Source organism: Candida tropicalis, assembly GCF_000006335.3.
Source record: "Candida tropicalis MYA-3404 genomic scaffold supercont3.2, whole genome shotgun sequence".
Lineage (NCBI taxonomy): Eukaryota > Fungi > Ascomycota > Pichiomycetes > Serinales > Debaryomycetaceae > Candida > Candida tropicalis.
The window spans coordinates 1,864,055-1,876,328 of record NW_003020049.1 but is presented as its reverse complement, the minus strand read 5'-3'; the positions used below and the strand labels follow the sequence as shown (position 1 = coordinate 1,876,328).

At 33.8% G+C, this 12,274-nt stretch overlaps 7 protein-coding genes across 7 annotated transcripts; 3 read left to right on the top strand and 4 right to left on the bottom strand. All coding sequences in view use genetic code 12, as the record gives it.

Annotated features, from left to right (window-relative positions):
• Positions 1-96: 96 nt before the first annotated feature.
• RPT6 (proteasome regulatory particle base subunit) lies at positions 97-1,356 on the top strand (the record flags this gene model as incomplete). Its single annotated transcript, XM_002547587.1, has 1 exon — positions 97-1,356. One exon carries the CDS (start codon positions 97-99, stop codon positions 1,354-1,356), a length of 1,260 nt encoding a protein of 419 aa, XP_002547633.1.
• Positions 1,357-1,686: 330 nt separating this feature from the next.
• JEM1 (Jem1p) lies at positions 1,687-3,594 on the top strand (the record flags this gene model as incomplete). The annotated part of the gene is made up of 1 exon (XM_002547586.1): positions 1,687-3,594. The coding sequence occupies one exon, from the start codon at positions 1,687-1,689 to the stop codon at positions 3,592-3,594; it is 1,908 nt and encodes a 635-aa protein (XP_002547632.1).
• A 103-nt stretch (positions 3,595-3,697) lies between these two features.
• APE3 (Ape3p) lies at positions 3,698-5,329 on the bottom strand (the record flags this gene model as incomplete). Its single annotated transcript, XM_002547585.1, has 1 exon — positions 3,698-5,329. The coding sequence occupies one exon, from the start codon at positions 5,327-5,329 to the stop codon at positions 3,698-3,700; it is 1,632 nt and encodes a 543-aa protein (XP_002547631.1).
• Positions 5,330-6,076: 747 nt separating this feature from the next.
• Positions 6,077-6,943, bottom strand: IPP1 (inorganic diphosphatase; the record flags this gene model as incomplete). The annotated part of the gene is made up of 1 exon (XM_002547584.1): positions 6,077-6,943. One exon carries the CDS (start codon positions 6,941-6,943, stop codon positions 6,077-6,079), a length of 867 nt encoding a protein of 288 aa, XP_002547630.1.
• Positions 6,944-7,180: 237 nt separating this feature from the next.
• SPO11 (Spo11p) lies at positions 7,181-7,780 on the bottom strand (the record flags this gene model as incomplete). Its single annotated transcript, XM_002547583.1, has 1 exon — positions 7,181-7,780. One exon carries the CDS (start codon positions 7,778-7,780, stop codon positions 7,181-7,183), a length of 600 nt encoding a protein of 199 aa, XP_002547629.1.
• A 1,084-nt stretch (positions 7,781-8,864) lies between these two features.
• CTRG_01935 (uncharacterized protein) lies at positions 8,865-9,605 on the top strand (the record flags this gene model as incomplete). Its single annotated transcript, XM_002547582.1, has 1 exon — positions 8,865-9,605. The coding sequence occupies one exon, from the start codon at positions 8,865-8,867 to the stop codon at positions 9,603-9,605; it is 741 nt and encodes a 246-aa protein (XP_002547628.1).
• A 470-nt stretch (positions 9,606-10,075) lies between these two features.
• KIN3 (serine/threonine protein kinase) lies at positions 10,076-11,455 on the bottom strand (the record flags this gene model as incomplete). The annotated part of the gene is made up of 1 exon (XM_002547581.1): positions 10,076-11,455. The coding sequence occupies one exon, from the start codon at positions 11,453-11,455 to the stop codon at positions 10,076-10,078; it is 1,380 nt and encodes a 459-aa protein (XP_002547627.1).
• Between the last annotated feature and the right edge of the window lie 819 nt (positions 11,456-12,274).

Here is a 12,274-nt window from a genome sequence, read left to right as displayed (position 1 = left end):
TGAGGATACACAATTAAGAAAAAAAAAATAGTTGAAGAAAATCAAAAAAAAAGTGGCAAACTATGGAAAAGAGAGAAAGAAAAAAAAAAAATATATATGTCAATACAAATCCAACATTTCTTTCAAGACAACATCAATAAAATAGTCAATATGAGTGCTTCAATTGAAAAGCCTTGCGTCCATGAAGGGGGAATAAGGCCATATTTCGAACAACAAATACAAGATACAGAGATCAGAATCCAACAAACCACACAAAACTTGCGTCGTTTGGAAGCCCAACGTAATAAATTAAACAACAAAGTAAGACAATTGAAAGATGAGTTGCGATTGTTACAAGAGCCAGGATCATATGTGGGAGAAGTTGTTAAAGTCATGGGATTGAAGAAAGTATTGGTCAAGATCCATCCTGAAGGTAAATTCATTGTCAATGTTACTAAGGATATTGATGTTAAAAAGTTGACCCCATCTATCAGAGTTTGTTTAAAAGCAGACTCCCACGACTTGTATAAGATCTTACCAAACAAGGTAGATCCATTGGTGTCATTGATGATGGTGGAAAAAGTGCCCGACTCTACTTATGATATGGTGGGTGGTTTAGATAAGCAAATCAAGGAAATCAAGGAAGTTATCGAATTACCAGTTAAACACCCAGAATTGTTTGAAAGTTTGGGTATAGCTCAACCAAAGGGTGTCATATTGTATGGTCCACCAGGTACTGGTAAAACATTATTGGCAAGAGCAGTTGCTCATCATACTGAATGTAAATTTATCCGTGTGTCTGGATCAGAATTGGTGCAAAAATATATTGGTGAAGGTTCTCGTATGGTTAGAGAATTGTTCGTTATGGCTAGAGAACATGCGCCTTCTATTATTTTCATGGATGAAATTGATTCTATTGGTTCGTCTCGTGTAGAGGGCTCATCTGGTGGTGATTCTGAAGTTCAAAGAACCATGTTGGAATTGTTGAACCAATTAGATGGTTTTGAAAGTTCTAAAGACATCAAAATCATTATGGCAACTAATCGTTTGGATATATTGGATCCAGCTTTATTAAGACCAGGTAGAATTGATAGAAAGATTGAATTCCCTGCACCAACTGTGGCTGCCAGAACAGATATTTTAAAGATTCATTCCAGATCCATGAACTTGACAAGAGGTATCAATTTACGTAAGATTGCTGAAAAGATGAATGGTTGTAGTGGGGCTGATGTCAAGGGGGTTTGTACTGAAGCTGGTATGTATGCATTAAGAGAAAGAAGAATTCATGTCACCCAAGAGGATTTTGAATTAGCTGTTGCTAAAGTTATGTCTAAGAATGACGAAGGTACCGTCTCCTTACAAAAATTGTTCAAATAGATTTTCTTATTATTGGGTCTCTGTATATTCTCAACTGTATAGTTACTGTACATTCAATTCAACACAATACAATACAATTCAACGCAATACAATACAATACAACTCAACTCAAACAATAAGTTTGGAAACTCTGCTGTCAAAACAAAAAATGTGCGAGTTGTAGCAGAATGCGACAAAGTGATGGTGCGAAAAGCGGGCATGGATAAGTGTCGTGAAGGAAGAAGAAGAAGAAGAAAAAAAAAATCTACTTGTAACAAACGTGTCGCTTTCAATTGATTTTCTAGTAGTTTCTATTAATTATTACCAGTCTTGTTTCGTGGTTAATTATTCATGAAGATTTCGATACTGAAAATAGTTGTAAATGCTATTCTAATAGCGTCTGTTACATCGTTATCTGCGAATGATATCAAAGAGAAAGTGCAAGATGTCAACCATTTGTTTGCTCAACATGGCCCAACTATTAATGTGTTGCAAGCCTATGAGGATATTATCAGAATGGTAAAATCATCTTCAGCAAGAGATAGTTCATTGCCCCAGTTATATTTTAAGAAAGCAATTATTGAGATCAATTTGAATAAGAATTTGCAAGCAATTTCAGATCTACGTGTTGTTTTGGAGTTGGATCCTGCAATGAATCCAGCAAAAGAGAAATTAATTCAACTATTGGTTGAACGTGGTGATTTTGAAGTTTTGTCCAAATATATTAATAGAAAAGATGATGAAGGTATATATGGTGTCATTGACAACTATAACCAAAACATTGCAGTGGCAAAGAAGTTTTTGGAAGAACAGAATTATGAACAATGTATTGAAGCTTTAAATACAATCTTGAGTCAAAGTCCTTCAAATTACGACATTAATGAATTATACTATAAGGCAGCCCTTGGGATTTATCAAAAAGACCCAGCTTCACAGTTGAACTATTTTGGAGAATCGGTTCCAACAAGCAAAGTAATTGTCCTGGTAATGAAGAATTTGGTTGAAATAAGTCCCATGGCAAATCTCGACTACTTCGGAATATTGTCGCAATTTTTATTGTATACAGAAGTTCAATTTGATGGTGCCATGAAAGTTGCCAAAAATTGTTTGAAAATAGATAATGAATTTAAAACATGTGGTAAATTATCAAAGTTCTATTCCAAGTTTCAAGATTTTTTCAAAGTATTAGAAGAGTATTCAATAATACAAGGTCACTACTATTTGAATAGCAACGATAATGGACAATTACAAAATGAAGAGTTGGTGGATCCTAAAATCGATTATCAGTTTGTTCTCAAGTTCTTATTCTCTGATGAATTGCAAGTATCCAAAATTGACAGACGTCAATTACCATCTAATATCAAAACCAACTTCCAATACATTGAATTCAAAGCACAGGAATTCCTTCAAGAAGTTGGGTTACCTTTTACATTTAAGACTCTTTTTGTTGGTGACTTGCATAAATTGGTCTGTGAAGCCTATGCATTGACAGGCGATTTAAAAACGGCAAAGAAGTATTGTAATCTAGTTTATGATTCTAATGTCTTGTTTTTACCAAAGCACATTCCTCAAATTGATAGTGCCTTAAATAAGAAAAAGTTTACAGAAGCTGAGGAAAAATTGAACAAATTCAACAGTCATGTTAAACAAACAAAACTTTTCATTGATAGATGGAATAGAGTTGAAGATTATCACCGTCAACAAAACCAGCAAAGACAACAACAATATTTCAATCACCAGCAGCAACAACGTCAACAACAACAGCAACATCAACAACAACAATATAGACCTCATAGACAAGGTAAACCTGCCAATGATTATTATAAAGTTTTAGACATACCAAGAGATGCTGATGAAAGAACTGTCAAGAAAGGATATAGAACACAAACTTTGAAATATCACCCTGATAAATATAAAGGTAATGACTTGACTCCTGACCAAATTGAAAAGAAAATGCAAGAAATTAATCAAGCTTATGAAGTTTTGAGTGATAAGGAATTAAGGGAAAGATACGATAGAGGAGATGATCCAAATGATCCAATGAACTCTGGACAAAGTCAACCACAATGGCAATCAGGAGGACAACCAAACTTTAATTTCAATTTCAATGGTGGAGGACATGATTTCTTCCAACAATTCTTTGGAGGTGGACATGCTCGTAGCGGAGGACAAGGGTTTAAGTTTACACAAGGTAATCCATTTGGAAATTCACATCACAAAGTCAAGATTAAAAAGAATAAAAAGAAAAAGAGAAATTAGTATTTGAGTATGTATGTGTTTATTTATAGGTATAACTTTATAATTTGAAAAAAACGAAAAGAAAAAAAAATTATAGATGATTCAATTGTTTTATTTTAACTGTCTAAATGACCAAGTTTGGACCTCTGTAAATGAATTTATTGTTGTTTAATTCACTAGTTGCAGCAATGGCAACATCCGTTTTTGGTTCTCTCTTTGGGAAACCATCGAATGATCTTGCATAGACGGCAACTGAATGAGCAATCAATTTGGTGTTGTTGACCCAAGCTCCATAATGTGGATTATCCAAATTATCACATAATTGATGATAGCATGGATCAAACCATTCGCCAACTTTACCACCAAATTTCTCTTGGCTTTTAGTATCTTTAACTCCCTCGGCACCAGTGGCGATACCACCTGCTGGAATACCGGCATCGATGAATCCAACATAGTCGGATCTACCATCAAATGGAACCAAAGTATAGTTCAATCCATGGTCTTTATACCAATTGATGTACAAATCTTTCAAATCACCAGATCCTTTTGGATTCTCTTCATTGTTAGCATCATAAATTTCATATTCATAGTTTGGAGAAGCCATCATATCATAGTCCATAAAAACTCTGACCTTAGCATTTTCTTCAGGGGATAAATGTTCAGCATAATAAGTAGAACCTAACAAACCTTCTTCTTCAGCAGCCCACCAGGCAAATCTGACGGCGTTCTTAACTTTAAAGTTGGTCAAGTATTTGGCAACTTCTAATAATGAGATGGTACCGGACCCATCATCATTAATACCAGGTCCTTCAGCCACTGAATCGGAATGAGCACCCAAAGAAACAATGTTATCATGATCACCAAAGACAGTTTCAGCAATAACATTCAAGGTTTTAATATACCTGACATAAGAATCAACATACAAAGTGGTTTCAAATTTGTGTTTAGGATCTGCAGTTAATTTTTCAATATATTCCTTAACGTCCTTGGTAGCAACTGAAACTGTGGCAACTTCTTTGCCAGTAGGGTTTCCTAAAGTACCGTGTAATGGTTCTTCATCATAAATAATTGCACCCAATGCACCAGCTTCACCAGCGTTTTTAGATTTATCACCAAATGGACATTCACCACGTTTAATCAAAGCAATATTACCTTTAGTGAAATCTGGGAAATCAGATACATTACATCCCAACCCTTCAACTAAAACCAAGTTACCATGAACAGGTTTACCATCTGGAGTTGGAGGAGTTAAGCTCAATGCTGCTAATGACTTTGGTTGAATACCATCAATTAACAAAGAGAATGACTTGACTTTACCATCAAGTGCTTTGAAACTTTGAGTTTTAACAGAATAATAACCCTTCAATTTCTTCAATTCAGCTATTATATAGCCAATAGTTGCCCAATGACCTGGGGATCCAATGACTCTAGTTGGGTGGTCATACTTAGCTACTGATTGTTGAGCAAGTCCAAATAAAGTTTCGGCACGTAAACGCAAGCCTTCTTCATTAATTAAAGATTGTAAATCTTCTGTTTCAATCAAGGGTAAACTCAAGTATTCGGTTTCATCCATAACACTATCAATTATCATGTAATCTTCTTGGTGACTATCTAAATTGGAAATACTATCAATAATGGTGTCTTCAATCAATTCTGCAGGATAATTAAACCAATTTCTCCAGAAACTCATGGAAGTTGGTAAAGCATTGATTGAGGAGATTAATGTCACCGAAGCGGCAAGTGTTAAGAACTTCATTCTCCTTATTACTTTAATTGAACAATAAAAAAAACGATTCAAATAAATAAAATTGAAATAAAAGAAAGTAAAAGTTTTGTAGTTGGAAAGGAAAGAAAAGGAGAAAAAAAAAAGTGTGGTGTAAAAATAAAGGGATTGATGGTTGGTAGTATTTATATTTTATCTTATCATCAAAATTGCTGGTTAATGCGGGCAGAGAGAGAGAGTCTTCGCACGCGAGTATTGGTTCGAGCAACAACAAAAAAAATGACAGAAGGCGAGAATTACAATTCTGCGTAGTGGAAGTATCCGAACTGACTCATTATTTAATTTCGGATGAGGCCGCACAATTAGAAGGACCAACAAACTCATGAGTTGTATTTAACATATCAAACATTAAATAAGAAATAGGAAATAGGAAATAGGAATTCAAACAACATAGATTTATTTTCTTTTTGTTTTAAGAAAGTAGAGACAAAAAAATTTATGATCTTTTCAATCATCCAAATAATACAATTAGTATAAGTAAGGTCGAAGTCTGTTATTTTACTTTAAATTGTTGCAAATTATTGATGAAATCCATTCAGTCGTGGGGATTATAAACTAGCACAGATATGCACCACAAAACAACCTTCTACCCCCCTCTGAATAATTTACAATGGTTAAATGACAGAGATTCTTACAATTTTAAATGGAAAAATAATAAAAATAAATTCATCTTATTGAGTTGTCAAATCTAACTTATAGAAACTAACGACCGGTGTCCAATTAATGAGCACCAGAGATGAAGAACCATTTGTCAACAGATTTGTCAATTGGAGCAGCTGGAGCTGGAGAAGCAGCTGGGATTTCTTGAACAGCAACTTCAGAGTAAGTTGGAGAACTGGTCAAGGTGGTGTTGGTTAAATCAATACCTTTAGAATCAGCAGCTTCACCTTTGATCAATTTGTCCCAAGCTTCAGCACATTCACCAATAACTTCTTCGGCATATTTCTTGTTTTTACATTCACCGGAGAAAGCGAATTGGTTTTCTGGTTTACCATCTGGGATTTTGTAAATTCTGAACCATTCATTAGTGGCTCTCAACAAACCTGGCAAATGAGTTTCAACATCTTCAATGTCGTTCAATTTTGGAGCCAATGGATCGTTAACATCAATGACAATAACTTTCCAATCGGTTTCACCTTCATCCAAAAGAGCCATGACACCCAAAACTTTAACTTGTTTAACTTCACCAACAGTAGCAACTCTTTCACCAATTTCACAAACATCTAATGGATCGTTGTCACCTTTAGCTTTGGTTTCTGGGTGAGTTTGGTTTGGATCTTCCCAAGTTTGTGGGAAAGCACCGTAGTTGTGAATGTAACCGTGGTGTGGGAAACAGTTACGGACAAATCTCAATTTACCCTTCTTGGTATCTTGGATAATTGGGTTCAATTTTTGTTCTTTAGAGATTTCCAATTTGGCATTGGTCCATCTTGGAACTTCAACAATCATGTTCAAGATAGTTTTTTCTTCATTGGCGTACAATGGAATATCGTGGAATGGAGAAACTGGTTTACCATCTTTTTCAATGTAAACTTTGTAGTCCAAGGTGTTAGCAGCACCGACTTGACGAGTAGTATAAGCAGACATTATTATAGAAATCTTAATTGAAGGGATCCAATTGAAATGAAAAACTTAATCAAATAAAAAAAAAAAAAAAGAAAAAGAAAAATAAATGAAAAAAAAAAAAATCAAGGACGAAAAAATTGTATCGTTGAAAATTGGAAACGAAAAAAAATCATTGGGTTAACTACCACCAACAAAAAAAACATAAAAAAAAAAACTCCGGTCGTGTGGCTTTTACTAAGAAAACCTTCTTAGTTGTCATCACGTGTAAGCTCGTTTTTTGAATATGTTCCTTTCTTCCACCTTCTTGAGAATATAATCCACGTAGTCAAGTTGATGATCATGTAAGTTGGTGACATTAATCTCTGATTTCTTGAATAGAAACAACCCTCTTGTTAACTCTCTTTGAACTAATAAACCCATTTCCAGACATTTGTTGCAGAGATTAATCATTACTGAAATGTCACGTGCCAGGATTGAGAGCCACGAGGAAGGGTCCGAGTCCATTAAATATGTACCGCAGTAATGTACTATTTTTAGTTTCCGATGATACTGTTTGTATATGTTGATCCCATACACATCTGAATCAAAAAAACCCAAGAACAGAGCTTGGAATTTGTCTTGAAGCCAAGCAAGGAATCTTAATGTTAAGCCGTCTGAATACCCTTTACCAGTAACCACTAAGAAATTGCTCAACAATGATTTGTGTCTAGACAAATATGAACACAAGTATTGAAACACTGAATCTTTCTCTACAATGATTACAATCAATGATGTAGTATTGGTAATGGATCTTGTTTGGTGAAGACAGTCTGTGTAGTCTATTGGGATCAACATTGGTTCAGTTTTGGATCTCGTCATCTCAAAGAAATCACCAAACACTAGTCCCTTTTGTGTAGGATGAATATTGAAATCCTTGCAAAGTGACAATCCAAAACAGTCTTCGACTAGCTGTTTGAGAAGAAGCTGACATTCACTTTGTTTATGAGAAAATACTTCAACGTCTTGATAATAAATATCTCTAACTGTTGTTAATTTGATACCTGTTTGTAAGTGTTTGTGTAGAATCTTGACAATTTTACATATTGCTGCAAAACTTTGTACTTCTCTCTCATTAACAGATAACTGTGAATATGTTCTTACTTTCCTAACTGGTAGGTACTCGTCATCTTTATTCTGTGGCAATTCCTTTTGGTATTCTAATATGATTGTTGTTGGTGTATAGTTGACTAGACAGCGTTCAATCTCATACCAAATATTTTGTATATGGTCCAATTCAGATCTACGATTGTTAATATTGAAGACATATAAACAAAAAGTAATCCTAGTTTTAAACTTACAATGAGTTTTCAGGACGTATTATTATTGAATTCATATAAGAGTAGTGGCTTTTTTATTGTTAGTGGGGAGGGAAATGAGATTATCTTTCCTGATTAAAATCTGTTGCCAAATTTACTAAGCCTCGTAATGATACTCGGTCGTTAAAAATTATCCATACTCTAAATAATAATAATTTTAAAAAAAGAAAGAGAACGATTCTTCCGTATCCACTTGGAATCGAACTTCCCGCTACGCTTGAAGTTAAAACAATCTGAGTAGTTTCTATTACTACTGTGAGCTCAGACTCAATTACTAGTGTATCTGTATAGTATCTACCACGTTCAATAAAGTCCAATACTTTGACTTAGAACATTCTGCAGATAGGGCGTGGATATTTGCGTGTGCGGAAAACCTGAAAATACGGCCCTACGTAATGAAACACAGCCAAGAAGAAGAAAAAAAAAGACTAATAAAAAAAATCCTACAAGCTGAAATTAAAGACAAGGAATTTTTCTTTTCTAAAAAAAAAGATTAAGAATTCAAGCTTTCCAGAATTCATTGCTAAATTTCGAAATATCCTCATATACAAGATCTACTTACGCCATCAAGCAAAATCCTACCCACCATGGCATATGTGAATTTAGAGAATCGTGATGATTGGGATGACTCAGTATGGAGCAATTCAGGTCTGGCAAGATGGGCATTTTTCGCCATCTTTGTAGTATTAATCATCATTGTTTTATTAGGGACAATAAGAGTGAATAAAAAAAGAGCTCGGCAAGGGTTACAACCTATGCATGGTACAAGTTGGATGATGCCTCCTTCATATCGACAATCACAAAATCAATATCATCAACCAGATCATGTCAGAGATCCGGATTTACCCAGTGCGTATGTTCCGACCTATACAGCCACGGCAAATGATATGGATTTGGGATATTATGATGCTGATGGACAATTCCATGCTAATCCTAATGCGAAGAGTGCCATTCCTAAACCACCACAAGTTTATCAAACTACTGCTGAGCAAGTCAATGATGAAAGAGCTCCTATTAATGATAATTTACCAAATGTTCTACATGAATCAGATAACGATAGTATAGGAGATATGTTTAGACGTCCATCAGGTCCACCACCCAGATCAACCACAAATGGTTCTTTGTCTAATAACAATACAGGTAACTCAGATATTGATGGTTTCACTCGTCCGAGTGGTCCTCCTCCGACATTAACAACTGCAACAAATGAAACTGAAATTGTGACTGGTTACAATGAACCTATTCCATCATCGTCATCTTCAAATGGAGACATGCCTGGGAACTTTCCAGATTCTAAAAACGCTTATCCTGATGAAAAGAAGAGATGATTTGATTTAATCATTGTTGCGTGTTCTCGTTTAGTAAATTAGATTAGACTATCGATGCAATTGGGCGGGTATTTGTTGTTTCGTTATTGACAACTATTTATAAACTACAGCATACTTATTATTATTATTATTATTATTATTATTCACCATTTTCGTTTAATTTTCTATTTTTTTTTTTCAATGTTGTACGCTGTTTGTACATTATTTGTATACAATTGTGACATAATTGTTCAAACAAGTCTCATAGCCAACATCACAATTTAGTGCCTAAAATGTTTGTCCAACTGGTATGAAAAGAAATAAGAAACAGTGTGTATTAGTTTATAGTTCCTGGTGTAATTTAGTCTATTTTAATAAATCTTTTTCGTATTTATGATCGTCATCTTGATATTCACGGATAATCTACATTGCAACATCGAGGTAGTTGAATTATTAATAAATGACATATGTGAATTAATTAATTAATCAGTTTATTGACGAAATTTTCCTATGTACTCAAATTCAGGAGTATGTCTCTTCTCTAACGATAATCTCTCCATTGAATCAGTAATTCTAACTCTTGTGTTTCTTTCTTTTAATGGACTTCGTTGGTTAATATCTTCTAATGCTCTAGGTCCATGTGGGCGTCTTGTCTGTTGTTCTAATCTACGTTTAACTTCTTGTTCAACAACTAAATTAAATTCACGCTGATATTCCATTCTCACTTCTTTTGCTTCTAATTCAATTGCTTGTTTTCTTAATTCAAAATCTTCGATCAATTCTTTCTCCAAATCCTTTTGTCTCTTTTCTAAATATTTCTCCCGCTTGCTCAACTCTTCATTCCTCCTGACTAACTCTTCACTTCTCCTGACTAAATCCTCATTCTTACGAATCAATTCCTTCTTGAATTCGTCTAAATCTTTACTTGTATCTTTTAAATCTTTACTCTTTTTCAACAATTGTTTTTTATATTCATCAATGTTCTCACTCATATCTTTTAATTCCATTTCTTTTCTTAAAAATCTTATTGCTAATGAATCAATCAAGTCAAAACATGATGGACGAACACTGGGATCAACAGTTATGCATTGTTTAATTAAATTTCGTAATTGTGATGAATAAATATCGGGTATATCTTGAATAACGCCTCTTTTGATTTTTGCTTGTAATTGTAAATGAGTTTTTGCTTTGAATGGTGGTTCTAATGTACATAATTCATATAAAACACAACCCAATGACCAAATATCACACACAGGTGAATATGGATTATCTAATAAAACTTCAGGAGACATGTAATATGGAGTCCCCACATATGTTTTGGCAAAATCATTTGCTGCTGATAACATTTTTGCCAATCCAAAATCTCCTAGTTTTATACACGATCCAACAAATATATTATCAGGCTTGATATCACGATGAATAATAGAATTGGTGTATTTTGGTTCTGGGGTTTTGCTAAATAAATCAACTTTATCTGCATCTACTCCATAATGACATCTATGCAATGCTAATAATACTTGGACTAATACTTGCCAAATAAACTCTTCTGGTATATTATCTTTATTAGTTTTAAAATTTTTAATCACTTTTGCTAAATCTCCACCTTCACAATACTCCATATATATGTGAATGGTCTTTTGTTCTGGAATATGATCATGTCTATAATACTTGACAATATGAGGATGGTTTAGTTCCCGAAGAATACGTAATTCTGATATGATATGATTTCTCTCTTGCATTGTCATTGAAGTATACTCGATTTCCTTGCGTACTAATATTAGGCCATCTTCTTTATGACGTACTCTACGTACAGTACCAAATGAACCTTTCCCAATAACTTCAAGTGTTTCATATTCGTCTATTAATGCCATGATGTGTGATGATGATAATGATGATGATAATGATAAATGAATGAGGGTCCTTTATGAAAATATAAAAAAAATTAACAGTAAACTCGTCTTTTCTACTATATCCCTTTGTTTTTTCTTTCTTTAGTTCTTTTTTTTTTCTTATTCTTTATAACCTTTTAACTATTGACTAGAAATGTGGTATTTCATTTGTGTGAGAACATGGAATCTTAATTTTGATTTTGTTTCCTAATGCGACAAAGACCAAAACAATAAACAAGTTTCTCTCCCCAAAAAAAAAAAAAAATCGATTCAGGTTCTTTGGATCACGTGTATGTTACCACCTGATTTTTTTTTTTTGCTTTCGAAATTCTCGGAATTTTGTTGTGTTCGCCGTGCTATTGGATAAGATTTTCTTTTACTCTGTTTTCAATGGTTAGTTGAAATTCAGAGTTTACAAAAGTTGATATGTATGGTACACATTAACATTGGAAAAGAATGGTTTTATATTTCAACAATGGATAATTCCGGAAAAAATGGTTGTCATATTCTAATTTTTTTTCTTTTCCTGTCTATATGGTGATGATAACTCACTATATTCAGCCCAGGTACACATCATTTAGTGGTTTTTTTTTTCTTCCTTAAATTTTACCAAATATAAATTGAAAAGTTAAAAATGACATCTTGTTTAAGAAATAAAAAAAGCCGCCTAGTTGCTATTCATAGATTACAAACAATACAATTGGGTAGATAATGTCCAATAGATAAGTAAATTTTTAGTACAGCATTGTATGAAAGAAACACATTGAAAACGTTTTTGAATTTTCTGGGGCAAATACTCTC